Source organism: Phascolarctos cinereus, unplaced genomic scaffold (assembly GCF_003287225.1).
Source record: "Phascolarctos cinereus isolate Bilbo 61053 unplaced genomic scaffold, phaCin_HiC Scaffold_7;HRSCAF=346, whole genome shotgun sequence".
Lineage (NCBI taxonomy): Eukaryota > Metazoa > Chordata > Mammalia > Diprotodontia > Phascolarctidae > Phascolarctos > Phascolarctos cinereus.
The window spans coordinates 58,070,764-58,098,264 of NW_027556180.1; the positions used below are offsets into that span (position 1 = coordinate 58,070,764).

At 39.4% G+C, this 27,501-nt stretch overlaps 1 protein-coding gene across 1 annotated transcript in view; it reads right to left on the reverse strand.

The window, feature by feature from the left end:
* COL4A3 (collagen type IV alpha 3 chain) overlaps nucleotides 1-27,501 on the reverse strand; it is a 175,015-nt gene that overhangs the window by 26,895 nt on the left and 120,619 nt on the right. The window contains 12 exon segments of the mRNA XM_020970941.2: nucleotides 2,105-2,235; nucleotides 3,942-4,127; nucleotides 5,978-6,025; nucleotides 8,231-8,329; nucleotides 8,944-9,024; nucleotides 14,695-14,821; nucleotides 17,216-17,355; nucleotides 17,715-17,804; nucleotides 18,905-19,003; nucleotides 23,903-24,037; nucleotides 24,889-24,978; nucleotides 26,513-26,680. Of these exon segments, the coding sequence (XP_020826600.1) occupies nucleotides 2,105-2,235; nucleotides 3,942-4,127; nucleotides 5,978-6,025; nucleotides 8,231-8,329; nucleotides 8,944-9,024; nucleotides 14,695-14,821; nucleotides 17,216-17,355; nucleotides 17,715-17,804; nucleotides 18,905-19,003; nucleotides 23,903-24,037; nucleotides 24,889-24,978; nucleotides 26,513-26,680 (1,394 nt within the window).

Below are 27,501 nucleotides of genomic sequence, written 5' to 3' on the forward strand. Positions count from 1 at the left end.
TGGGGGGTTTATATGTCAGTCATAGAGTACAAAAGATCAAATGCAGAAGGACAGGGCAAGTTCAGGGAGTATCAAGTAGTCCAGTTTGGCAGAATGATCTTAGAATCTGTGAAAAGGAATAGTGTTAGTCAAGAAACACTTACTAAGCACCTACTTTGTGTCAAGCACTGTGCTGGGGGAACGTAGAAAGGTAAAAAAACACCAAACCAGTTTCTCCTCTCGAGGAGCTCACAATCTAGTGGGAGAGACAGCAAGCAAATGATAGTACAAACAAGAACTATACCATATAAATAGGAAATAATCAGAGCAAAGACACTAGCATTAAGGGTGATCAGGAAAGACTTCCTCTAGCTAGATGGTGGAATTTTTAACTGGGACTTGAAGGAAGTCAGGGAAGCCAGGAGAAGGAGATGAGAAGGGAGAGCATTCTGTACAAGGAGGAGAGCTGGTGAAAATGCCCAGATTTCGGAGACAGAGTGTTATATGAGGAACTGCCAGGCCGATGTCATTAGATTGAAGAGTACATGGAAGGATGGAAGGTGTAAGAAGACTGGAAAGGTCAGGTTGTTTTGAACACCAAACAGAGGATTTTATATTTGATCTTGGAGGTGATGGAGAGCTACTGGAGTTTACTGGGGTTTGGGGGTAGCTTACATGGTTAGACATGCGCTTTAGGAAGATCACTTTGACAGCTGAGTGGACAATGCACTAGAATGAGGAGAGACTTGAAAGCCGAGAGACCAACCAACACTGTTATAATAGTCCAGGCATAAGGTGAGGAAGGTTTACGCAGGGTGGTGGCAATGTCAGAGAAGAGGAGGGGGCATAGTCAAGACAGATTACAAAGGTGAAATTGATAGGCCTTGGCAACAGGTCGGATATGGGGGATGAGAGAGAGAGAGTAAGGAGTCAAGGATGACCCCTAGGTTATGAGCCTGGGGGACCAGGAGTATGGCGGGACTCGTCAATAGTAATAGGGAAATTTGGAAGTGGGGAGGATATTTGGAGAAAGATGACAAGTTCCCTTTTGGACATGTTGAGTTTAAGACATCTACAGGACTTCCAGTATGAGATGTCTATTATTGGTGATGTGAGCCTACAAGTCAACAGAGAGGTTAGGGCTGAGCAAGTAGATTTGACAATCTCTAACATAGAAATGATTATTGAAATCATGGGAGCTATTGAGAACAATAATAGGTGAAACAGTGTATAGCCACATTGTGGAGCCAGTGGGGAGCTACTAAAGGCCTTTCAGTATTTATGTGATTTATCAGAAGAGGTCTGCCCATTTGAAAATTATTGCAGCAGAGATGCCAAGTGTACATTTAGGTACATGAAAGTGGGGAGAGACTGGAAAAAGGAGGGGACCAAGTAGACTGCTGTAATAGCCAAGGCAGCTGGGCAGCACAGTGGGTAGAGTGCTGGATCTGGAGTCAGGAAGACTTGAGTTCAAATCCAGTCCCAGACAATCTTAGGCAAGTCTGTTTGCCTCAGTTTCCTCAACTCTTAGAATGAGGATAATAACAACAACTACCCTGCTCAGTTGTTGTGAAGATCAAAAGAGGTAATATTTGTAAAGCACTCAGCAGTGTCTGGCACACACAGTTGGCACTCAATGAATGCCTATTCCCTCCCCTTCCCGTAAGTGATGGTCTAAACTAGGGTGCTGGTAGTGAAAATGGTAAGGAAGGGAAGTATAGAAGGGATTTTTTAGGAGACAGAATTGATAGGATTTGATAATTGAATGGGGTGAGAGGAAAGGGAAAGAAAGTCAAAGGTGATTCTGAGGTTTTTGCCTATGTGATGCTGAGAACCGTGGTATCATTAAATAGAGACAGGAAAAGTAGGAGGGGACAGGTTTTGTGGAAAGATGGTGAGGATGGCTTGATATGTTCAGCTTAAGGTGTTAGGATATGTATCCAACTCTTCTTTGATTATATGAACACGTTTGAAACATTCCTTTCCTGAGGCACAGGGCTTAAAAGCAACTACAGATGGTCCTTAGATAAATTCTCTTGCTTCCTCTACTAAGCTGATTACAATGCTTTTGTGTCCAATGTATAAAAGGAACAAAAACCCACTAAAGATAATTTTCTTGACTTACCAGATGCCCGGGAGGCCCAGGGTCTCCTATGGTTCCTGCTGGACCTGTGGGCCCAGGGTCTCCTGGGAAACCTTTTTCTCCTTTTATTCCTGATGTGTATTCACAAGGTGGGCCTGGGGGGCCAGGATCACCTAAATTTACACATAGTCTGTCAATATTGTCAGAAGTCAGGTTCTCCAGTAATATCAGTGATTGCTATACAGGAGACCCCTTGAAAGTTACATTTACGGGGCTAGCTAGGTGGTGAAGTGTGTAGAGCACCAGACCTGGAGTCAGGAGCAGCTGAGTTCAAATCTAGCCTCAGACACTTGACACTTACTAGCTGTGTGACCCTGGGCAAGTCACTTAACCCTGTTACCTAGCCAAAAAAAGTTACATTTATTTTTTTTTCCTGTAGAAAATTGTTGATGGTCAATATAAAAAAAATCTCTTCATTACTCCTATTAGTATGGAAAATCTATATGTTCCATACTTCATGGATCTGTGGCTTCATCAGGGTGAATACTCCCTTTACCATCGTAGATGGAAATCTCCACTTATGGCAGCAGAGGTAAAAATTGCCACCTTTTGTGTAATGGTGATGAAGTTCTCTGGCCATCAGACAACAGGTATATACAGTTTCCATTTGGGTTCATATCTGAAGCCTTTCTAGCTCCTAGGACTTGCTGGAGCCTGTATTCCATTGTGTCATCTTTAAGGACCCAAGGTCATTTCTATGACCAAATAAAGCATGGGAAGAGAACTGTATTGTATTAGGGCTTTTTATTTTTTTAAATTTTTTTTAGGGCTTTTTATTTTTAAAAATTGCTTTCAGTATTTATTTTCAGGGAGAAAATTGTCAAAGTTAATGTCTCATACACTACATTTTTTGATTCAAGCTTTTTTTCTGAACATCAGGTGCAATTTATATACTGTTTTCCAAGTTAATTTTTTATTTATCAGAATTAAAACTATCTGATTATACATTTTTACAATATTATTGATGAGACAGAAAAACAAATGACTGTTTTTAATGGAAAATGATTCTTGACCATTCATTTAAGGTAGTATTTTAAAAAGATGCCACTCACTGTGCAGTGGCTGGAATGATAGGAAAACATTTCTAGTCTTCTCTGTTTTCATTTGCAGGTTTCCATTAGATTTTACAAATCACATGAACAAATGTTGAAAACAAATTGATATGAAGAACTGGAATGTGTGTGTTAGAGGAGAAAGTCTTTAATTTTTAAAATCTCCATGTGCATTTCCAAAGGCAAGATGCCTCAAGGAACATGTAAATGCTGACTTCACTCCCTTTTTATGGAGAGGTGATTTAGAGAACTGGTCTGAGTTTGGGTGGCGTCAGACCAGTGATGGTGTAGGTAATGCGCTGGAACTGGGAGAGAGAGGACTCCCAGTCCTGGTATGCAAAATTGGGGGAAGATAATGAGCTCCCTTTTGAACATGTTGAGTTTAACATGAACACAAGACATCCCGTTTGAGATGTCTGTTAGGCGCTGGAGATGAGCCTGAAGGTCAGCAGAGAGGTTAGAGCTGAAGAAGTAGATCTGACAATCATCAGCATAGAAATGTTATGGAATTTATAGGAGCTGTTGAGATCACCAAGTGAAATAGTACATAGCTGTATTGTAGAGCTAGTGGGGAGCCATGGGCCTTTCAGTCAATCAAGGTAGTTACATGATTTTCCCCCAGTATGAAATCAGGGTAGTTATGTGATTTTTCCCCAGTATGAAAACATTTGAGAATCTCTGGGGTAAAACATCATCTCGACATTAGTTAGACACATAGTTGTATTTTTTGGTTTTCCCCCCAAATGTTTAGAAGTAAAAACAAATACCTGGATTTCCTCCCAAGCCTGGAGGACCTTGATTTCCTTTTTGGCCTGGAATTAGTGCACCAGGAAAACCTGGTGGCCCTGGTGGTCCAGTCATGCCAATGGGGCCTATTGGTCCCACATCTCCCATCACACCTTTTATACCATAGATGCCAGGTAACCCTGGCCTTCCTTCATTTCCTTTGTCTCCTGTAGAGAAGAAGGTTTGGTTGATTTTCAGAATGTTCCTCTGGTTATGATTGCATGATAACCACTATCAAGAAGTGATTCAATTAGCCAACTAATAGGATTCCCTGCTTCAATTCTCTCCTCTCTTCAGTTTATCCTGCAGATATCTGCAGGTGTGACTTTCCTAAAGTGTAGGTCTCTCCCCTAGGGGCTCAGTAAACACCTGTGGCTCATGGTAACCTCTGGGATCAAATATAAACTCCTGTTTGGCACTTACATCCCGTAACCATTTGGTTCCCACATAGCTTTTGAGCTATTAGGCATTATTCCCTTGCACACAAAGTCCAGTCCAGCCCAGCCAAATTGATCTTACTGTCCCTCGTACATGATATTGCACCTCCCAGCATGATGCTCTTATGGTGGCTGTCCCCAGAGCCCGGGATGTACTCTTTCCTCAGATATGTCTTTTTGAATCCCTCAGCTCAGCTCAAGAACCACCTTCTATGGGAACCCTCTCATCTTGCTAGTGCCGCCTCCCCGCAGTTTACCATGCACTTGGTCTTTAGGTATTCTCCTGATCCCCCTTTCAAGTTGTCTTTAAGGAAGGGGCTTTCACTTTTGTCTTTGTATCCCCAGCGCCTTGCACATAATTGGCACTTAGTGAATGCTTGGTGATTGATTGGTCATAAAGGTTAGACCCGGAGGGATCTTGATGAACAGTCCTCAGCTCCTTCATTTATAGACGAGGAAACTGAGCATGAGAGCGTGAAGTGACTTGCCCAAGGTGACACAGCTAGTCTGAGGTAGAATTGAACTTATACCTGGGTCATTGAGTCCTGACTCCAGTCAAGTACTATTATCATGCTTTCTCCCTAGTCCGTGACCTGGACAAAACATAGCTTTTTCATTCCTCGTGCATTCTACCTTTGTGTTGTACCAGGAGGGGAGAGAGAGAAAGAAACAATTAGGTGGGGCAGGAAATGGGCTTGATAAGGTGGAAGATATTTGATGCTCCATAGCTAATGATAATATGAATCTGGACAATGTCAATAATGTTTTACCCATCAGCCAGCAAGCATCCAGGAGCCATTGTTAGGCTTTTCATGGTCATATTGGTAAAATATTAGATGAGACCAGGGTTCTTCACATCTTGTCTAGACTACTAACACTCTCTAGGTCTCCTTTTCTTATTAACTAAAATGAAGAGGTTAGACTAGGTAAGGATTCTATGTTAGTGAGCAGCAGTGGCTGTATTTGTATTTTGTAATTTGTATTCTGCAGCCTCAGATTGTTAAAATTCTAAGCACTATTTTAGGGTAGGGACCATATCCTACTTATCTTTGTATCTCCTAGAGCATCTAACATAGGCTTATGCTTAATAAATGTATGAACAAGACACACGAAATTCATCTCACTAGTAGTCGAATCACAGTTCTGAATTTTTATACTCTGTGATGGTAAAGATAATTTATATTTGAATGCATGGGATTCAACTGTCCAATATTTCTATTCGGAGTACTTTGATTTTAAGCATATCAGAGTAAGACTACCCACAACCTGGTGTAACATATAGAAGGATGGCCTTGGTGTTTGGAAGACATGCTCCTGATACATACCAGCTGGGTGACCAAGAACAAGTCAATTAACCTCAGTGTCCCCAGGAAATTCTCCAAGCTGTAAATTACAGTTGAGTTGCCATTTGATTGGATGGCAGAATTTCTCTGTTAGATGTTACCTGTACTGATGAAATCACAGGTCTAGAATCCTCTCCCATTCCCCTTAACCCCCCAAGAATTTTATCAGGTATACACAATTGGAGGCTATTTCTTGAAAATATAAGATGTGAGATTTAGGGGAGAAGAACATCTTACCTTGTAAACCAGGAAGACCTCTTGGACCTGGAAGTGCCCCTAGCAGACCTGGGGAAAAATTTCTGGATATTAGCATTATGTGTATCCTATATATCTATGTGGTTCATTTAAGCATTGCATGAGAAGAAAATCTAACTGATACATTGTTATTTTTCTGCTTTTTGGGGGATAATATTTATTTTAAAAATATGCATAATAAAATATTAATTCTCACGATGGCTATATAAAAATATGTATGTCTCATTCTGTACTTTAAGTTTATCACAGCTCTGTAATGGATAGCATGCTTCACCATCAGTCATCTGGAATCACAGTCACTGTATGGATCATAGTCTGTATAGCTTTTAGAGTTGTTTGTTTTTTACAGTGTTGTTCTTATTGTATAAATTGTTCCCCTGGTTCTATTCATTTTATTTTTAATCCATTTATGAAAGTCTTCAAAATTGTTCATTTTTCTAATATTGATGTTAGGGTATAAACTGTTTTTCTGATTCTGCTTACTTCATTCTGCATTAGTTCAAGTACATTTTTTTTCATGTCTTTAAAAAAAAATTTTCATTGATGTCTTTTGTTTTTTACATTACCATAGTATCACATGTATTCACCCTTCGCTCCCTGAGAGCCACCCATATGACAAATAGTGGTTTATTTGGTTTTTAGAGAGGAGAAAAATCAGCATAACTGATCAATACATTGAGAAAAGGCAAAAATATATGCAGTGTATAACACCTGTGGACCTCCACCAAAGGCTAGTTTGGGATTGTCCTTTCATAAATCTCTATTTAAGTCCTGCTTGATCTTTATAATTTTGTTACATTTACTTTAGAGTTTTTGGTGTGTCACTGTTCTTTTCATCCATGTCTTTTGGAAATCAGTCTCCTCATTTCTCACATCTTCTAAATTCATATAATTTATTAAGCATTTTCTGTCACTCAGCGTATTTTATGCTGACCTCCCCCAGTATACAGTACATTGTCTGAAAATTTCAAAATAAGACAACTTTCTCCCTGCTCTCAAAATAAGCTATATCACAATAGAGGGAAAAAATAATCATACATTGGGGTCAAGGACTGGGTTCTTCCCTGGAGGAAGTCTCCAGCCAAGTGTCATGGTCATAGTCATGCTCTGATACTAGAGATTTTCATTCTTAAGAGTAGAGGCCAATGGAAAAGATAGGCCAGAGAGGCCCTAAAAAGGAGTTGGTGAATATATAGATTCGGCATCTTCTGTTTGTATCACAAAACACTATGTCTCCTACCTCATAATTCAAAAAAGATGTCCACTTTGTAGACTTCTCTCTTAAGAGAATGCTGGTCCCAGACATGATGCAGACCATATACTTATTTTTTCTTAGACTCAAAAGCTAGTATCCAAGAGAACATGATGGTGAAACATCTCCTCTCCAGTTCTCCTTTCAGGGGTCTTACAAAGGCCAGCATCCCCAAGCAGAACTGTTTCTATCCTCCCAATCACCTCCTCATAATGTTTCCTTCCCAGACATGAAGCTCTGAGGTATTAGAACAGTGACACATAGATCGGATCTCTCCATAGCATAATCTATCTTCTTCCATGCATCTCTTTCTCTTGATGTTTTCATATCTATGGACAAGATGATTCCAGGATGGGCAGTTTCAGAATCCAGATTGATTTCCTCATGGAATTGTGTCTTGATCACTTTTCTCTGATTCATGCTTTTCATCAAGTGAGGTTTAAGCATTTAAAGGACTGTGCCACTGTCCCCCTGATTGGGCTGGAAAGTCCTCACAACAGAAATTCTCTGTCATTCAGGATGTTTAAAACTGCCCCTGGAAGCCCTGTGAAGATGCAGGAAAATAATTCTTTGCATAAATTGTGACTACATTCTATAGATATGGCACGTATGGAGAGATCTAGGCAGATGGGAACTTCAGCTCTTCTGAGAGACTCAGAGTGAGATACAAGGCCATGACTCTTGAGATGCCTCTGATTTAGGCCTTTCCTATGTTTGGAGCCTCCTAGATTTCTGTTTCACTGTTGTTTCCATTGGTGAGATATATTCTAGGGCGGAAATATATTACAAATTCATCAAGCATTTGACTAAGCAATCACTGTGTGCCAAGCACTGTGTTAGGTGCTGGAGATACAAAGAAGAAAAAAGAAAAACAGTAGATACCCTCAGAGAGCTTATATTCTAGAAGCTGGATTTATTCAACAACAATAATAAAGTTTTTCAGCTGTGAAATAAGTGGATTCAAGGTAATATGAAAGTCATACCTAGTTCTCCTTTTTCTCCTGATGGGCCAGGAAATGCATCCCCACCTTGTTTTCCTTTTTCACCCATTGGTCCAGGAGGTCCTGGGGCTCCTGGAGGGCCTAGAAAAAGGACATGCCAACCAAAAAGAAAATATATTTCCTTCTTACTCATACATATTCTCAAGCACAAGGAAATGGTTTGAGATTTTGTTTGTTTGTTTTAAAAGACTAATTATACGAGGTGTAGGTAGGTGGCACAGTGGATAGAGCATTGGTTCTGAGTCAGAAGGAACTGGATTCAAAGCTAGCTTCAGCACCTACTGGTTGTATGACTCTGGGCAAGTCACTTAATCCCAATTGCTTAAAAAAAAAGGTAATTAGTCAGAACCATAAATGTTAATTCTGTATTAAATGTAATTGCTATAAATAAGTAAATATTCCCATTAAGATCTTCATGTTGGAAATTCTGAACTGATGGGGATTTCATTTAGGTGTGTGTACAGAGTACAGTTTAATACATTTTTTTTCCTGAATCTTATACTGAATAATGGGTACTACTCTCCAAAATTCTGAGCCAGAGATGGATGAGTAATTAAGGGAACAGCCATAATTAGATATACAGAGATTCTGACTTTAGAAAACAAAAAGATCACATTTGTACTAAAAATTTTCTATCTTATGTCATCTTATAGTTGAATTCTAAGGGTAGATTACAGAGAAAATAAAAGTGAAACCTGGAGGTCCTTTCATTCCTGGAGTACCAGGGAAACCTTTGCATCCTTTAAATCCCAAATCACCAGTAGGGCCAGGCTGTCCTGTAAACAGAATAATAAAGAAAAATTTAACAAAATATTACAGCTATTTTAATTGAGGTCAAAATAACAGAGATGATCTCCCCATGCTCTTTGTTCCATATCATCACCCACCCACCCAATTACCCCTGGTAAGATGCTAAAACTGGCAGTCGATTCTTCTTTAATACTCAGGTTGTACCAATATGTGTAGCAAAGTCACTCTTGAAAGATTTGGCCCTGAGATTTATTTCCAAGCTGCTGATAACCCATAGCCAATTGATTTATTAATAGCAAGAAGATCTCTTAGGTCAGAGGTGTCAAAAATGCCCCACAACACTCCTCAGTGGGGTCCCGACCAGATTAAAATGAAACTGGGAAATATTTAACAAAATAAATAAAAATGCAACAAAACAGACAATGTTAGATTTTAAACGGAAGTCAATGTGTGGCCCCCGGGGATCCTTATGTATCCCTGTTTGTGTTTGAGTTTGAGACCACTTTAGATAATCTTTGAATCTATAATTTTATGTAATTTTGTTGGTACCCTCAGTATCTGCTATTGAACCATGAAAGGTTCCTGACAGCAGTTTTAGTAACAAAAGTACTGAACTTTTCAGATTTTGATAAAAAGAATATAAATATTACCATTAAAAATGTATCTGGAAAATTCATCCCATAGGTTGGTACCGATAGTTCTGGCTCTCAGTTCTAGACCCAGAAGGGAGCTCAGAGGCCATGTAGTCCAAACTTATTATACAGACGAGGAATATCAGCCTAGGGAAGTTAAGTGATGTGCCCAAAGTCACATATGGAGTGTCATGGGTGGAACTTGAACTCAGGTCTTCTGACTCCAGAGCCACTGCTCTTTCTGCTGTGCCATGCTATATCCTTTACTTGCTTTTTATAAGCATTAGAACAAAGTCAGAATTTGAAATTAAAATTCTGTGCCAGCAAAAAACAAAGCTAAGTGTTAAACCTGAAACTTCAAACACACACACAGAGTTAGAAGAGTTATACCATAGGCAGCTGACCCTGGTGTCTCTGTGTTTACTCAGTTTAGGCAGTGATGGTTGGGTCTCTGCCGCTACTAGGAGAGGGCTTACATGTGTCAGTGATTGGGGTCAATCAACAGCTATGAAAGGGAGAACCTGCCTGGAAGGGCAAGGTTGTGATTTAAGCTAAAATCCAGGAATGTCAGCAGGATGCTGTGATGAGGTGAACACAAGGGTTCACCAGGCTAAATAAATCCAAAAGGAGAGGCATTACTTAAAAAAACATCAGTCCCAAAATGGGGCTGGTGAGAAAATTCAGCACATGTGAGTCAAGGAAAATGCCGCAGAAGCAGCAGCATTAGACATGGCTCACCTGAGACAGTATGTATTATAGGAGAGACAACATCCTTTCATAAGCAACATGCCTCTCATTCCTTCTGGGGCTTTATTCTAGGCAGAGATCCATTCCTTTCCCTCCTGGCTCTGCTTCTGACTTTCCAGACTGACACCAAGCCCCTGTGCAGGCACTTTCCTTCCTCCTCTGACCCTCTCCCCACTTCTCAGCTTCCTTTTATGTGTTGACTTCCTCTGTTAGAATGTCAGCTCCTTGAGAGCAGAGGTTGTCTTTCCTTTGGCTTGTATTTGTATTCCCAACACTGAGTACACTGCCTGTCACATAATAAGGGCTTAATAAATGTGCGTTGCTTGCCTGCTGCCTGTTCCCTGCCTGCCTGCCGAGGATTCTATCCATGTAGTTTGGGCTGGAGGTACACCCATTTTATGTGGTCATATGGACATAGGTTGGGTGCTTAGCAAGAATTATCTTAACTTCCAAATTGTGAACCTCCTGCTCACACTGCTAGTTTTTGAGAAGGTCTAGGTATCTAGACTTCAGGAAGACAGTCAGACCTGATTCCTTATGTCCAAAGGCTTCCCAATGGTGGTCAGTATCTCATGTCACTTGAGAGAGAGAGTCTTTAATTTTTTTTTCATATTTAAAATACATTTATTATTTATTTTTAACATTAATTTTTTAAAATTTTGAGTTTCTAATTCTCTTCCTCCCTCCTGCCCCTCCCTCCCACTCCTATTGAGAAGGCAAGCAATGTGGTATCAATTATACCACATTATATATGTATAATATATAATATTAAATATTATGATATGTTATTATACATTATATATTGTATATAATATGAAATCATGCAAAACATATTTCCATATTAGCTATATTGCAAAAAAGAAAAGCAAGAAAAATAAATAAAATGAAAAATATGCTGCACTCAGATTTCATCAATTCTTTCCCTAGAGGTGGATAGCATTTTTCATCATGAGGCCTTCAGAATTGTTTTACATCATTGTATTAGAGTGGCTAAGTCTTTCACAGTTGATCATCAGTAACGATATTGCTGTTACTGTGTACAATGTTCTCCTGGTTCTGCTCACTTCACTTTGCATCAGTTCATATAAGTCTTCCCATGTTTTTTTGAAACCATCTAAGGATGGTCCTTTAAAGGTTGTCATCCGCCTCTGTCCTCTATCCCTCTCTGCACAATTCAATAACCACTACAGACAGCTTAGTTTTGTGGCCAATTTTAAAAAACAAATTAAATTTAAAACAATTAAAAAACAAAATAAATTACCAGTTAAAGGAATAAATATTTTTTTTCTAAAGCTCAGTTCTGATCTGAACTTTAGTGACTCCCTATTACATGTGGGATCAAATAGAAAGTTCTCAGTCCTTTCATGCTCTTCACAATCCAGCCTCTTTTTGTTTTTCCAGTCTTGTAATGCATTACTCCCCTCTGTATATTCTGTGCTCCAGGTATAGTAACTAAATTTTTATGGTCCAGGCATATTAACTTAATTTTTGTTTCTCATACATGACCCAACATTTCCTGTCTACATGTATTTGCACCAGTTGCCCCCATGCCTAGAATGTTCTTAACTCCGTCTCTTAGGATACTTGGCTTACTTCAATACTCGGCTGAAATGCCATCTTCTACAGACCTTTCCCCATACAGTGCCCACCAAGGTGATTCAAAGCACACAGACAGTGCTTTAATAAATGCTTGTTAACTGATGAATGTAAAAATTAAATGAAGAATCGAAACTCTTAGTGTCTGTTGAAGCAGCCAGGAAAGAATAGTAGAAAAAGAGGAATGAAGAAATGATGCTACACAACTTGGCTTTTCCTTGGAGGGAGAACAGAAGGGAGATTGGGTCTTGGTCTCTTCTCTTTTTGACTTTTGCCTGGCTAAGCAACCTCAGACTTCTGGTCTGGCCCACAATCCAAACACCTTGACTGTCACCTGATGTTGGCCACAGTTGTGTTGGCAAGATATGTGCCGGCTTTTCTGGAGCCACCCGTGTTGTCTTTTTTTGCAGCATGGCTTCTTTTCCTTCTTCCCAAAATTGCACCCTAGGTCAAGGGCAAGACTGCTGGAACGTGGGTAGGGCTGGGTAAATCCAGGCAAGCCCTCTGGATCATAGCATGTTTGCTGATTGTCCCCCATGCCTATAATTGTCTCCTTCCTTATGTCCTTCTCCTGTCTTCCTTAGTTTCCCTCAAGTCTCAGATAAAATATCATCTACAAGAAGCCTTTCCCAGTCCATCATAATCCTGGTGACTTCCCTCTGTTGATTATCTCTAGTGTATTCTGTAAATACTTATTTATACGTAGTCACACACCGTCTCCCCATTAGACTGTGAGCTTCTAGAAAGCAAGGACTGTCTTTTGTCTTTCTTTGTATCCTCAGCACTTAACACAGTACCCGGCACATAGCAGGTGCTTAATAAATGCTTATTAACAGACTGGTATAACCCAGTTGTTGCTGTAATGCAGCAATTGGGACTTGAAACTCTTTAATTAGATTAGGCAGGTGTTCAAGAGACATTATAATTTGTGGAGAGGGTGCTGACTTGGATCCAAGAAATCCTGGGTTCAAATCCTGCCTTGAGTACTTATTAGCTGTGTGAGTTTGGCAAAGCACCCAACTTTTCTGTGCCTCATCCTCATTCATAAAATGAAAGGGATAGACTTTGTGGCTTCCACCGTCTCTTCTAGTTTTTGTTTCTTTGTTTATTTGAAGCAATCAGGATTAAATGACTTGCCCACAGTCACACAGCCAGGAAGTGTCTGAGGCCGGACCTGAACTCAGGTCCTCCCAACTCCAGGGCTGGCATGCCATCTACTGTGCCACCCAACTGCCCCCTTCTAGTTTTTAAATCAGTCATTCTATAGAAATAGACTCTACCCTTGGCAGAGCTGCAAGTTGTGGCTTATTGTGTTGGTGATAACAATAACAATAATAATAAAGTTTACATTTTTATATGGTTCTTTTAGGTTTGCAGAATGCATAAAACATGTTGCTTCATTTGACCCTCACAACAACCTTTTGAGGTGGATGCTATTATTATCACCATCATATGTATGAGGAAACTGAAGCAAACAGAGGTGAAGACCAGGACCATATAGCTGGTAAATGTCTAAGGCAGAATGCAAACTCGGGTCTTCTTGACTCCAAGTCCAGCGCTCCATCCCTTATGTTACCTGGCTGCTTATGAGTAAAGGCAACTAGCAAACTGGGAGGTGGAGAACACACTGTGGGCAAGAGGACTTGTTCCTAGCTTGGATCCAAATGGTTGCACAAAATACTGGTGTAGAAGAAGTAATTCACTGTGTTGTTCAATGGATCCAGAGTAGGAGATAGGAAACAAGGGTAAAAACAATGGTCCAAAGCTTGAGAGGGAATCAGCTTGCAATAGGCCCCCAAAGTACCAAGCAAGGACATGGTGTCAGGGAATGGCATAGGAATTCAGTGAATGAAAGTTTGTCTCATGGGTTCTTTCTTTCTTTCTTTCTTTCTTTCTTTCTTTCTTTCTTTCTTTCTTTCTTTCTTTCTTTCTTTCTTTCTCTTTCTCTTTTTCTTCTTTCTTTCTTTCTTTCTTTCTTTCTTTCTTTCTTTCTTTCTTCTTTCTTCTTTCTTTCTTTCTTTTTCTTCTTTCTTTCTTTTTTCTTTTTTTTTCTTTCTTTTTTTTTTCTTTCTTTCTTTCTTTCTTTCTTTCTTTCTTTCTTTCTTTCTTTCTTTCTGTGAGACAATTGGGGTTAAGTGACTTGCCCAGGGTCACACAGCTAGTAAGTGTCAAGTGTCTGGTCTGAGACTGTATTTCAACTCAGGTCCTCCTGACTCCAGGGCTAGTGCTCTATCCACTGCGCCACCTAGCAGCCCTTCATGGGCACTTTCTACCTGTTACATAGCACCTAAGCCACTCCCCACTCCATGTGCATTTTCACTGGTGTTGCTGTGATTCCAGATGCCACTTCAGAAGTGTACACATTGCTGGCCAATTGATGTGATAACACTTTTCCTGGATATTTATTTTCTTCTTCAGTATCTTAAAGCTTGATGATTTGATTCAAATTCAACTCGTTTTTCAATTAAAAAAAACATTTATTAAGTGCCTGCTATGTGTTGGTACTGTTATAAGAACCAGGGACAGAAAGACAAAAATGAATGAAAGGAACAATTTTTAAGGAGAAAGAGAATCCAATTTTAGGTTCTGATTTTAGATGGAAGAATGTAATTGGTTCACTTTTCATTAAGTATGAAGCTTTCTGAAGATCATCAAAAGATATACAGATAGAACTTGTGAAATGCTAATAAGTTTCATTTATTGTTAAGCCACAGGTCTTACCTGGAGGGCCACGGTTTCCAGAACGTCCCTGGTTTCCTTCAGTTCCAGCAGGTCCTACTGGGCCTGGTGGGCCTGGTGGGCCTCTTCCTCCTTTCATGCCTAGGGAGCCTGGGGGTCCTGGTTCTCCCTAAAAGTCAAATTATTAAATTTTTACTTAAGTAGGGCAAACAGTCAGAATTAAATTTAAATACTATTTAAACTATATTGAAAAAAAGCGTTTCTTTAAATTAATAGGTGGACATGAGTGCTTCTTTAATAGATTAGTTCTAGATATTCCAAATAGTAGCTATACAAGATTCAGCTAAACAAATATATTTAATATTTTAACATTTCTGTGGCACTTTAACTCTCGGAAAAAAAGCTTACTGTATTTTATCAGTCTTATCATTTCTTCATTTTCAGACCGTGAATCAATATAAATCAGTGAATGCTTTCTAGACCTAAGAAATATGCTTTTGTTTTCCATCTTTATGTTGTTTTAAGATTCTATTTTCCATACAGATGAGTACAAGAGAAGGATATAATTCAGTTTTATGGAACTTATTGCTTCATCTATGCTGCTGAATTGTCGTGTCATGCTGATACTGCATTTTTTTTAGTCCTAACTGTAATTTTATAAGGATGGGAAACTTCCTCACCCATGTAGTTGGGTGGGTTGTGACCTGTGTTTCCTGGTGGCTTCCTGTTACTTCTAGGATCAAATGCCAGCTCCTCTGTGTGGCATTAAAGCCCATCACCACTTGGTTACAGCCTGACTTTCTGGGATTATCATACATGGCTCCCCTTCATGCATTCATTCCCTTGGCCTTTTCTCGCACCCTTCCATGTGGCATTATATCTCCATGCATTGGCCCAAGCTGTGTGCCCCTGGAATGCACTCTCCCATCTCTGCCTCATAGACTCCCTAGTTTCCTTCCTAACTCAGGTAATGAACCACCTTTTTTTACAAAGCTTCTTCTCATCACCTAGCTAGGGCCTCCCCAAAATATCTGTTTTGTATGTGTTCTCTCCCCCAGTAGAATGTGAGCTGCTCGAGGGTATAGACTTCCATTTTTGTCTCTTTATCACCAGCATCTAACACAATGACCACCACATAGTAGGTGCTCAATAAGTGCTTATTGATTGATTGATTTCACAGAAAGAGTACCCATATCACTGATCGCAACTCTTTTGAAATGTTGAAGGAATCTTGAGTTTTAATACTGTATCTTTAAAAATAAACAGTTCTGTAGGTAACCTAAAGTAACTGAGAAACTAAAGAAGGCTATTAATGTCATATTATTGTACAAAGTAAGTAAAATAGCTTCTGTGCCTGAGAAGATATGGATGCTCTTCTCTGACCCACCCTTCTCCTGAAATACTATGTGTAAAAACATCAGGACTCTGATTCATGAAGGGTAGAGATTGAGATTCCAATGCTCCAGGAAAGAAATGATATGAAATGTTGAGTAGTGGAAAAATCCCTAGGCTTGGAGTTCAGAATATCTCAGTTTGAGGCTTCTGCCACTTGGACAAGTAAATCATTTATCCTTCCCTGGCCTCAGTTTACTCATCTGTAAAATGAAAGGGTTGACTTCTGAGGTCCCCTCCAGTTCTAGATCTGTGATCCTATATTGCTATGATAGTACACCCTACCCCCCGATCTTCCTCACTATTCTTTCTAACTGCTTTTGTGGCATTTCAGAAATTAAAAACTGAGGAGAGCTAGAAAATACCTAGATAGGAAATGGTGTCATAATGAAGGAGAAGCTAGAGTGAAAATGAGGTGGCAGACAAATCGCTTTGCAAACTTTAGTTTGTTAGTTATTAGTATTCAAATTCCATAAGGCTACTAAAATGTAAATTAAGTTGTAGGTATGTGCATGAGGAGGGAGGCACTGGGGGTGTGCGTGATGGAATATATTTTCTAGAGCTCTGAAACCTAGGAAGAATACTAGCATCAGGGAGGAAAGTTTTGAGATACACTTTGAAAGACGAGTTATGAAGAGGAGCAAAAGCACTAAAAGTCCCAATTTAACTAAGACAGATTCATGTTCATATCTTAGGAGTTTTGTTTGTATCTAATCTGATGGTTGTTTTGGAGTTGCCTAAATTTAGCTATTTTAATAAACTTTTTTTTAAAGTAATAGGCAATTAGGCATGTAATTCCATGCTAACTTCGTAGAAGAGATTCACCAACTTGCCCCCCACCCAAACAATCTGAAGGGACAATTCAGCACCCACAAGTGCTGAAACTACAAAATGAATGTCATAAAGAATCACAGTGGTGTGACAGCTACTGCAGACAGCCTTGTTTGTGGAGCTAGAACCAAAACCTCATTAAAAGCCTCATTAACTACCAAATTAAGAAACACAGTGTCTCCCTTGGCTAAGCATGCATTTGTTCTTTTTCATCTGAATAAGACTCTGGAAACACTGGGAAAGATGTCCTACTCATTTCAGCTTCAACTGCCCAGGTTGAAATGTGACATTATTTAATCGGCCAGTATTAAAAACATATAAACCATCATCATGTCCGTACCGTTGGCCCTGGAGGTCCTGGCTGTGCATCCTTTGCGTAGCCTGGTTCTCCTTTCTCTCCCTTCATGCCCTGAATTCCAGGGAGGCCTGGTCGGCCAGTTACACCTGGGTGGCCTGCAGTTCCTTTTTTCCCTTTTGGGCCTTAAAGCAAAGAAACAAATTTCAGATAGTATCCATGAACAATGAACTATTTACTGATGCTATTCCAGACCTGGGAATAGCCATTCATCCCCAAAGGTTTTAATGCTCCTGAATTCTGGAACTAATATATTAGTCATGAAAGCATTGTAGTAATACAATGAATACTGCCTAGAATTAATAAATATTTAATTATCCATCTTTTCATGATTTTTGTTTTCAAGTATACTTGTATTGTTGTCTCTTTGACTGATGATGTTGTTAGTTTCAAGATGACTTTCAGATGAAATGAGATTCAATGTTTCTGGCCCGTCATGACTTTGAGGGAACAAAGGGCCTCATCACACGGATTTATGACTCACCTGGCATTCCCATGTGCCCCATGCTTCCAGGTCCTCCAGGTGGTCCTGGTTCTCCAGGGTGACCTATGGTGCCAGGGTCTCCTCTGAGTCCTTAATTGAGAGTAAATATTCATTCTCCACAAAATTCACATCAATGTCTAGCTTAGAGTAGCCATGCCAATCAGGGTAGATAGGAAATGACTGTGACCCAGAGCCCTGTCCCTCTACTGCCACATCTTTCTCAGTGATCAAAAAAAGAATAGCTCTTGGACCAATACTAACGGGAACTGAAGACTTTCTGCCATCATCTACATTTGCCACCATGATTTGCCATTCCTTTTTATGTTTCCAAGATAAAATATAATCCTAGAGTTTTGTCATATGGCAGTTATCATAGCAAATAGAGTACATATTACTGTTTATTTTACAGGAAGTAGGAAGCAACCTCAACTTTTGTAAAACTTACTGTGTCTACTTAAATATTTCTTTCTTTAAAGAAAAGATAAATCTGATAAAATCTGAAATACCACTTAGTATTTCTTGGGGAGAGGGGTTGAACAATCATGATAAATATTAAATTTGTAACACGTTTCAGTCATTTTAAATTAGAAAATTTAAGTAAGTAATACAGGTCTTTCTGAAACTTTAAAACAACAGTATTTTCTATCAAAACTCAAAATTGGCTATAAATATTTTAGGCTAAAAGCATAGAACATTTCAAAATGTTTCCCTGTGAGGTTAGTTTAGAATCTGACTGGCTAAAGTACTGACTCTCTTCCCTTTCACTTTCAACAATAGCATCTTTAGGATCAGATCTCCTCAAAGCAACTCTTGAGGAAACTGAAGTCTCTTAGATAAGGGTCCCTAACAGATTTGTGTGTGTGTGTTGTGTGTGTGTGTGTGTGTGTGTGTGTGTTGTGTGTATGTTATGGTCCCTTTTAGCAGTGTTGTGAAATCTATGGACCCCTTCTCAGAATAATTTTTTTAAATGCATAAGATACAATACATAGGATTGCAAAGGAATTGAAATACAATTATCAAAATATTTTGTCAAAAGAAGTTCACAAACACCAGGTTAAAAAGCCTTGCTGTGAGAGAAGTTGCTTGCACCAAAATGGTCAGACAGACTTTGGTGCCAGGTTTAAGTCCTGTGTCTCTAAAGCTACTTTTAACTCTAAAATACAGTGTTTCTGTGACTCTAACTAATATACCTGGTAGCCCTGGTCTTCCAGGCATTCCATCATGGCCTTGTAGTCCTGGTAGACCTGGAGTACCTCTCTCTCCTTTTTGTCCAAGGCCTCCCAAAGGTCCTAGGGTAAAAACATGGGGTATTAGAAAATGCAAGACAAGATTTCTTCAAGTTCATAGCCATTCTGTTTCAAATCAATGTAACAGCTTTGCTGATTATTAAATGTGTCCATGACTGAGTCACCCAAGGTTTTTTTTTTCTTTACCTACCTCCTGTCTCTGTATTTAAGTTTAACCAACATAATTGAATCAGCCTTACATAGTGGACTCTCCATCTTCATGTGCCACAGTGACCCAGAGATTGGAAGCCTTAAAATTTAGATCCATAAATGTTCATGATTCTGACCCGATAAATCTCAGAACAGGAGGGGTAACAGATACATTCATTTTTTTTCTACCAAGAAACTGGCTGCCATTTCATATTTTACTTTTACTTTTCTTTTTTTCACTTAGTTCTGCCTTTTCCATCAGCTGTTCTGATTTTCTATCCCATGACCTTTTCTCATTTCTGCCTTCCTTTCCTAATTTTACATATGCTTCATTCCTCTGTTTCTTCTTTTCTGTTCTTCATCACAAAGGTTATCAGAACTAATGTGAACATGTACTCATCCAGGATTACCAACTAGATTGTAAGTCCTCAGGGTTAGGTCAGGGTTTTATATTTCTTCATATCCCCCATGATGCCTGGCACATAGTATTTGCAGAATAAATGTTGCATGATTAGAAAACAAATGAAATCTCCCAAAAATTGTATTTAAAAATAAATAATACTTTAAAACCACACCAAACAGAAGCATTAATCAATAGGTATATGCATGTGTGGTCATTTTTATGTTATAAGCCTCAAGGAATCTATAGTACATAGAAATCCTAGACTTTTTAAAATCTGTTAAACTGGCATATTATGTTCTCATTTCTTCAAGGTTCAAGTTTAAAGAGATTTCAGAGAAATAACTAATATATTTATATATTAAAATTGTGGCAGAATTATGCCTGAATGAATGTTAACCCTCACAATTGGGGTAGATTCTACTTAAGCAAGTATTTGGATATAGGAATGAAAAAGATTTTGAGTCTTTCATTTAGAACTGGCAAGGTATCTTAGAGATTATCTAGTTCACAAATTTTTACAGATGAGAAAATAGTCACATTTTAAATGACCAACTAATTTAATGGCAGAATTGGGACTAAAACTTGATTGTAGCCCAGAATTTTTTCCATGGTCCCTTGTTGCCTCTCATATGGGCATTGTCTCAGTCAAACTGAGACCTGGGAAAGACCTTAACTTAAAAGGCCAAGGTCTCCCACTGCATCCGGGGCCATCTCCAGTCGTCCTGATCTGTATCTGGCCGCTGGACTCAGATGGCTCTGGAGAAGAAAGTGAGGCTGGTGACCTTGCACAGCCCTCTCTCACTGTAATCCAATTCATTTGCAAGTCATGGCATCACCTACCTGATGTCATGGTCCTCTTTGAGAATGAAGGCCAAACAACAACAAAGAGGAATACACACACACACACACACACACACACACACACACACACACACACACACACACACACACACGAGCTGGACAAAGCAATAAACAAGCATTATTGTCCTCAATCTCTGCCAGATAGCCATCATATAGAGAAAAAATGCAGAGCAGATTTGCTAGTAGTAATAATAACTGATGTTTTTATAAAAGTGAGGTTTGATTAAATCAATTACCCCACTTCACTTAAAGTAACTACTTTAATCATGTGAGGACACCTTTATAGAATCTATCAATCAAAAGCATTGTATTAAATGCAAAAAGTCCTTAATCATTTTTGGGGGTAAGAAAACCATTGGATGAAACGAAATGATGCCATACTCTGTGAGTTGTGCATAAAATAGCAAGCCAGTTTGGAAGCCTGGGCACTCAAGTGGTGGGGCAGCCTAGTGGTCAAAGCAGTTCCAATCAAGCCCCCAAAAAGGAACCGTAAGGAGATAAAAAGGGGAGGAGAAAAACTTCTATCTCCTCCTCTAACCCTTTACTCTAGAGGATGACCTTGTAAATTTTGAAAGGTCAGAAGATATTAGACTTATCTTAGGTGTTCCAGAAGTGTCTCCTGAATAACTACTGATATGTCTGTATTGAGATTTGAGGGCAAACTAGAAACAGTGAGGAAAGGTAGATCCAGGCCTCTACTAGAACCTACCACATGCCTGAGGGTATACTCATGAGGGTCTTCATGACCATGAAGATGAGAAAAGGACATCCAGCAACCACAGACTCCTTTGTCTCTTTGTCTCATGTGCTCACCAAGCTTGAGCCCACTTTCCTCTGGACATGTAGGATAGATTTGGAGGGTGTTTTTATCAATTCATTTCTGAGAAAAAATTAATTCTGGCTGCCTAATTGATATATTGATAATCAGTGGGGGAAGTGTATCAATAAGTGCACATGAATTTTAGCACTGGAAAAATTCCCCAACCTCTCAGGATTAGCCCCTCAAACTCTGAGGGAAGAGGTAGTTAGACACCCTGGGGACCCAAACTGCCAGTCCTGGTGGGATTGGGAGAGTAGGCCCCAGAGCCTGTATTCTATTTCTATACTACTTTTTACAAAGCATTTTACAAATGTAATAGTGTTCTATTGTGTTTACAAATGTAATAGTGTTCTATCTCTCCCTTGAACTTCCTGTATGCAGAGGGGAATTCTAATCTTTCTCCCTTCTTTCATTCCCTCTCCTGATCCTTTCACTCCCATAGTTATGGGCAACTCATAACTGCCAGAGGTGGGGTGGAAGTCCAATGGAGACCTGATGGAGCCCTAGGCCACATGTACAGAAGAGTGTGAGAGTTCTCTTTTCCTTTAAAGTCTACTGACTTGGCATCTTTCCATGCCTGAATCCCAGTGTTCTTTGGTGTAGTCCCCCACTTATTGATGGGGGGTTGTGGGGAAGGGGAGGGAGATCATAGGGGAATCAACCAGAAGCCTCAGGTTGAACATGTCCTTACTCAAGAGGATCACCCATTGGAAAGGACCAGGTCAGACATTTAGCTCCAGAAGTGCCCCAGGTGCACCAAATGGGGGGGGGGGGAATGGACTCCTGATTATCTTCATTACACCTACAGCATCTCGTTTGATCCTTACAGCAAAGCTATAGTGTAAATACTAAAAACATTATTCCCATTTTATGGATAAGGAAACTGAGACTGAGGTTAAGTAGCATGTCCACTGTCACAGAGACAGAAAGTAGCAGGTGAAATTCAAACACAGTTCTTGACTACAGTTTTAGTAATTTTTCCCACTATACTATGCTGGCTAGGTATAATATTTTTTCTTAGACATGTACATATATTTTACCTCATGCTGTGTCAAAGGATTGAATTTAGTGAGATGCTGAATTATTTCCTTGTATAATATTTTCTTAGAAATATACATATATTTTACCTCATGCCAAATTATTTCCTTGTATTTATAGTCTGTATATATGTTAGGGTCAAAATGTATCTTACGTAGTAATGGACATGATATTGGGATTTCCTTATAAAAGGCTTATAAAATGCTAACCAAATTACACAAATAATCTATCACAGTAGTGAGTCTGTCTGTCAAAGCAGAGTAAAACGAAGCTGTTACCTGAATGAATCCATTTAAAACACATTAGATCTAATTGTTGTACTTAAGTTTGTGTCAGCAAATGCATTTTGCAACATTACTTAAAATAGTTATATTAACAGTTTTTAAAAATATGACAACATAGTAGAATTATTTCCTAAGAAGTTACTTTTCCAGCTAAAAGTGAAATACAACCCAGGATTTTATAAATCTGGAAATAATGAATTTTCTGGGTCAAAATGAAAATTAGAGGTTCCTAAAAAGACCTCTGTTCTCTAACTTTCTTTTATAATGAAAGTACTTCTTTATGGAAGTTTTTTTCTAAATTCATGCCTGTGTTTTAACAAGAGGATGACAGTTTTTCAAAAAGTAATAGAAATTTTGTTAGATCTTTACTTCTTAAAGACCATAAATATCCATGAGCTTTTATTCCTACCCAAATCAAGGGAACAAGTCCACAAGCCTTTATTAAGTGCTTACCATTTGCCAGACACTACACCATGCTAACTGCTGGGAATATAAATATAAGCAAAAAAACCCAAACAAACAAAAACCCCAAAACCAGTCTCTTCCCTTAAGGTACATATATTTTTTGTAGTGAAGACAGAGAAGAAAACACTTAAAAGAGAGGTAAAAAATCTGGGTGGTGGGAAAGAGATGGAGAAAGTCCAGAAGCAATAACTGTGGCAGGCTTGGGCCTTTCCCTAAATTGCAGGGTCTGAGAGGAACAGATCAGTCAGAGGAAAGGGCCTCGACAGTGGAGGGATCTTGCAGGGTGAGAAGGCTGCTGGGGATAGTGAACAAAGAATTCACCTTGTTCTTAGGTTTAATTTATGTGGAGTGTTAATGTTTTCTTTTTGGCTTTCTGGTTTTCTGGGTACACTTGATTTAAGTTTGGCAGAGAAAGAAAGAGTAGGCCTTTTTCTCATCTTGCCTCAATCATTTTTTCATTTTTCTTTTATTCTAAGGCTAACTGAATCAAAAATATTAAAATGCCAAATTGAATATACATGAATACCAAGCTACTAGGCTTATTAGCCAATTGCTAAGTGTACACAATGATTACAGATAGCTTTTTAAAATTGCAATATATAGGTCGTATCTGTTGCAGATAAAATTTGGGGGTGAGCATGGAGCAGAACCCAGTTCCAGTGCACCCCAGGATTGTTGGGAACATTAAGATAAGGTTTTAATTACAGCCTGCTTTCTGAGCTTGTAGTATTTTCTCACCAAAAGAACTGGAGTTTTGAAGAACCTACCTTTTAAACTTTAATTTTATCCTGGTGATACTACACATGCACAGAAATACAAAATGTGCTTAGAAACACACATTTAGCCATAAAAGGTGGTTTAGATGCAACAACTCTCCTTACCTCCTGGTCCTGGTTCACCTTTCTCTCCTATGTCAGCCGATATCATTGATGGTCCTTGGTTTCCTTTATTTCCCCTTTCCCCTTTTGCTCCAGGAAGTCCTTTCTTCCCCTTTCTTCCTGGAATTCCAAAGCTACCTGAAAAGAGCCGAGATAACATTGGTTCTTGATTATGGCCTTGTTATAAAATCTTAGAAAAGATTATGGATGACATTTTACCCAAAACAAAAAGCAACTGAAAAGTTATCTGCAACTAATGGCCCATATACTTGAACTATTATCGTAATAAAATCTTTATAAGAATTATATATGTACACGTGGACAGCATCATACCACTGACTCAGAGATGTAAAGAATGTAACATCTTACTTTGTTTATTTTTTGCTTCAAGAAAGAATTTGACTCAGTAGAGCAAAAGCTGTCTTGAATGCTCTTATAAAATAACTCTCATATATACATCAGCCTTATAAAAAACTCCATGTTGTCCAACGTGTATATAACTGGAAAAGGTGAGTTGATACACTATGCTAAAAGTTTCCAAGAGCATCCACAAAAATTTCTAGGATACAGGATAAATGGAATGGGGGGAGATGGGGAGAGGCAAAAATAGGAAACCGAAAAAAAAAAAGTACAGCAAAATGCATTTTCAGAACTCTTTTTCCACCGAAGTGAACATGTGACTTGCCTCCCCTAAAGATCCAAACATAACATATTTTACTAAATGCTGAAAATAGATAATATATGTAATGACAGCTGACATTTATATGGTGCTTTGTCTTGACAAGGTGTCTTACATACACTTTCTCACTCAATCCTTATGGCAGTTCTTTGAGCTAGGTTCAGTAATACAGGTATTATTATTCTCATTTTACAGATGAAGAAGCTGATAGCTAGCAAGAAACATAACCAGAAATCAAACCCAGGTTTTATGACTTCAGGTTCAGTGTTCTTTCTACTATATTATGTATACCTTCACCAATACAACTTACCCTTGTATCCTGGGGCGCCTGGATTCCCAGGCATCCCAGGAGGCCCAGTTGTTCCAGGAAAACCCATCATACCAACTTCTCCCTTTTGGCCTGTGGAATTGAAGCAACAGAGAAGTGTTTTGGATTTTCAAAGCAAAGAAAATCTCAGGTTTGGGTCAGGTATCTTTCACTGCTTAACAGAGGGAAAATCAGCCATGGTGCCTGAATAGACGCAGTCTAAATAGTAACAGATGTTAAGAGTCAAAGGATGGAGATTGATTGGAGTGAAGCCAAGATGGTGGATTAGAGGCAGCAACCCAGCCAAACTCTCCCAGCATTCCCCTCAAACAACTTTAAAATAATGCCTCAAATCAAATTTTGGAGTGGCAGAGCCAACAAAAGGTCCGAATGAGACATTTTTTCCAGCCTAAGACAACTTAGGACATTGTCAGAAGAGGTCTATGACATCAGAGTGGACACAGCAGTACCTGTGGGCGGAGGTGGTCGTGACAGTGATGACAGTAGCTTTGGGATATCTCAGCCCAGAAGCAGTAAGGGGGTTGGACAACTGGTCAGAAAGAGATTACAGGGAACCCCTTGCTGGCATTGGGTGCAGCTGGAACTGATGGGTACCTGTATTACTTATAACCACTTATGGGTTGCAGTCCTGGGGTAGAAAGGAGCACTTGTGGTCAGTTACAGGCGAACAGGTGCCCTGGTGGCAGTTCCAAGGCAGAGAGGAGTACTAATGCTTGTGGTTGAAGGGGACCTGCTCACAGTTCCAGGGCCAAGAGGAAGACTGGCACTTGCAGCTACAGGGGATTAAGGGAGCTTTCTGGGTAAAGACCAGAGCCCAGACCAGAAGAGCAGTAACCATACCTCTCCCCAGATCACAACACCTTAGAAGCACTGAAAACTTTCAGACCCCCAGAACTAGCTTTGAAAACAGCAGTGGAAAAAGTCCTGAAGCATAGGACAATGCCTCCTCACCTGCAGGTGAGCAGAAACCAACTTTAATATAAAGTTCAAAGTCAAGAAATAGGCTGAAAAAGAGCAAATAACAAAAAAAGAACTTGACCATAAAAAGCTACCATGTGGCAGGGATGACCAACACACAAACTCAAAAGAAGACAACAATGTGAAAACAGCTGTAAGAAGAGCCTGAAAGAAAGATGCTGATGAACACAGGCCCAACAAGAATTACTGGAAGACTTAAAGAGACAAGAGTGGTACAGGAAAAAATTGAGAAAAGAAATTAAAGTGATGCAAGAAAATTATGAAAAGAGAGTTAAGAGCTAGGTAAAAGAAGTACAGAAAAGAATCAAAGGAGAGTTTTCTGTGAGTAGGAAAAGAAACTTGTTTGTTAAGTAGATGGGCAATAGAAGGTCCTATCTTCTAACCTTGGTTCCAATATTCCTAAAGAATATTGATCCAGTTTAGAGCAGAGTTGCCATTCCTTCATTTTCTCTAGAGGAGAACAGCAAAATGCTTATAGTCTTAGGAAACCAAAGGAAGACCCTCAATCAATGCAAACGAAGAGTAAATTATCATATATTAGTGATATTCACCCTTCTGACAAATAGTTCAAAATAGATGCCTCATACACTGAAAGAAAACTTCTAATTTGAAAATGTATGTCCAGTACCTGGTGGACCTGGATGTCCTGGAGCTCCTGGATGTCCTGTTGGACCTACTAGTCCTTTATCTCCTTGATGACCTGGCAGTCCTGGTGGCCCAGGTTCTCCTGGGGATCCTGACCTGTCTAAGCCTGGTATCCCTGGGTCTCCTTTAGGACCATCCAAGCCTCTGTCTCCTTCAAAAACAAAAACCAAAACCATCAATAACTTCAAATCATATTTCTATAGGTCTTTAAGGTTCATAGGTAGCTTTCCATAACAACCTTGAGAGATAATTAACATAAGTAGCATGATTGACATTGCATATGAAGAAACTGAGATCCAGAGGTATGAATGGATTCCCCCATGGCCACACAGCTGGCATTTAAACTCAAGCCTCCTTCATCTGAATTCAGTACTGCTATTATTATACCATGCTGCCTCTCAACAGCACACACAACCTTCCTTCTTCCCCATCCCCCAAAACCTGATAAATAGTGAAAGGATAGAGTTGGGGTGGCAATGGAAATGGTCAAGTAAAATTGAGAACTAGATCAATTAGCAAACATTGATTAAGCACAAACTGTGTACCAGACATTGTGCTAGGTGCTGGGGATACAGTCCCTGCCCTCAAAGAATTGACATATATATACATGGATATATATATATCTTTTGGCCAGTTGGGGTTAAGTGACTTGCCCAGGGTTACATAGCTAGTAAGTGTCAAGTGTCTGGTCTGAGGCCAGATTTGAACTCAGGTCCTCCTGACTCCAGGGCTGGTGCTGTATCCACTGCACCACCTAGCTATCCCTAAGAGTTGACATTCTTAATGGGGGATGCAGATGAAGCCCTCAGTTTTTTCTTTAGCACAGCTTGATGGAAAGAGCAGCAGACTGGGTATCCAGACACCAGAGTTCTGCTCCTTGCCTTGCGTTTAATTAGGAATGTGGCACTCAGCAAGTTACTTAAACCAGTTAGGACTCAGTTTTCTTATCTGAGGTAACGAGAGAGGGATAGA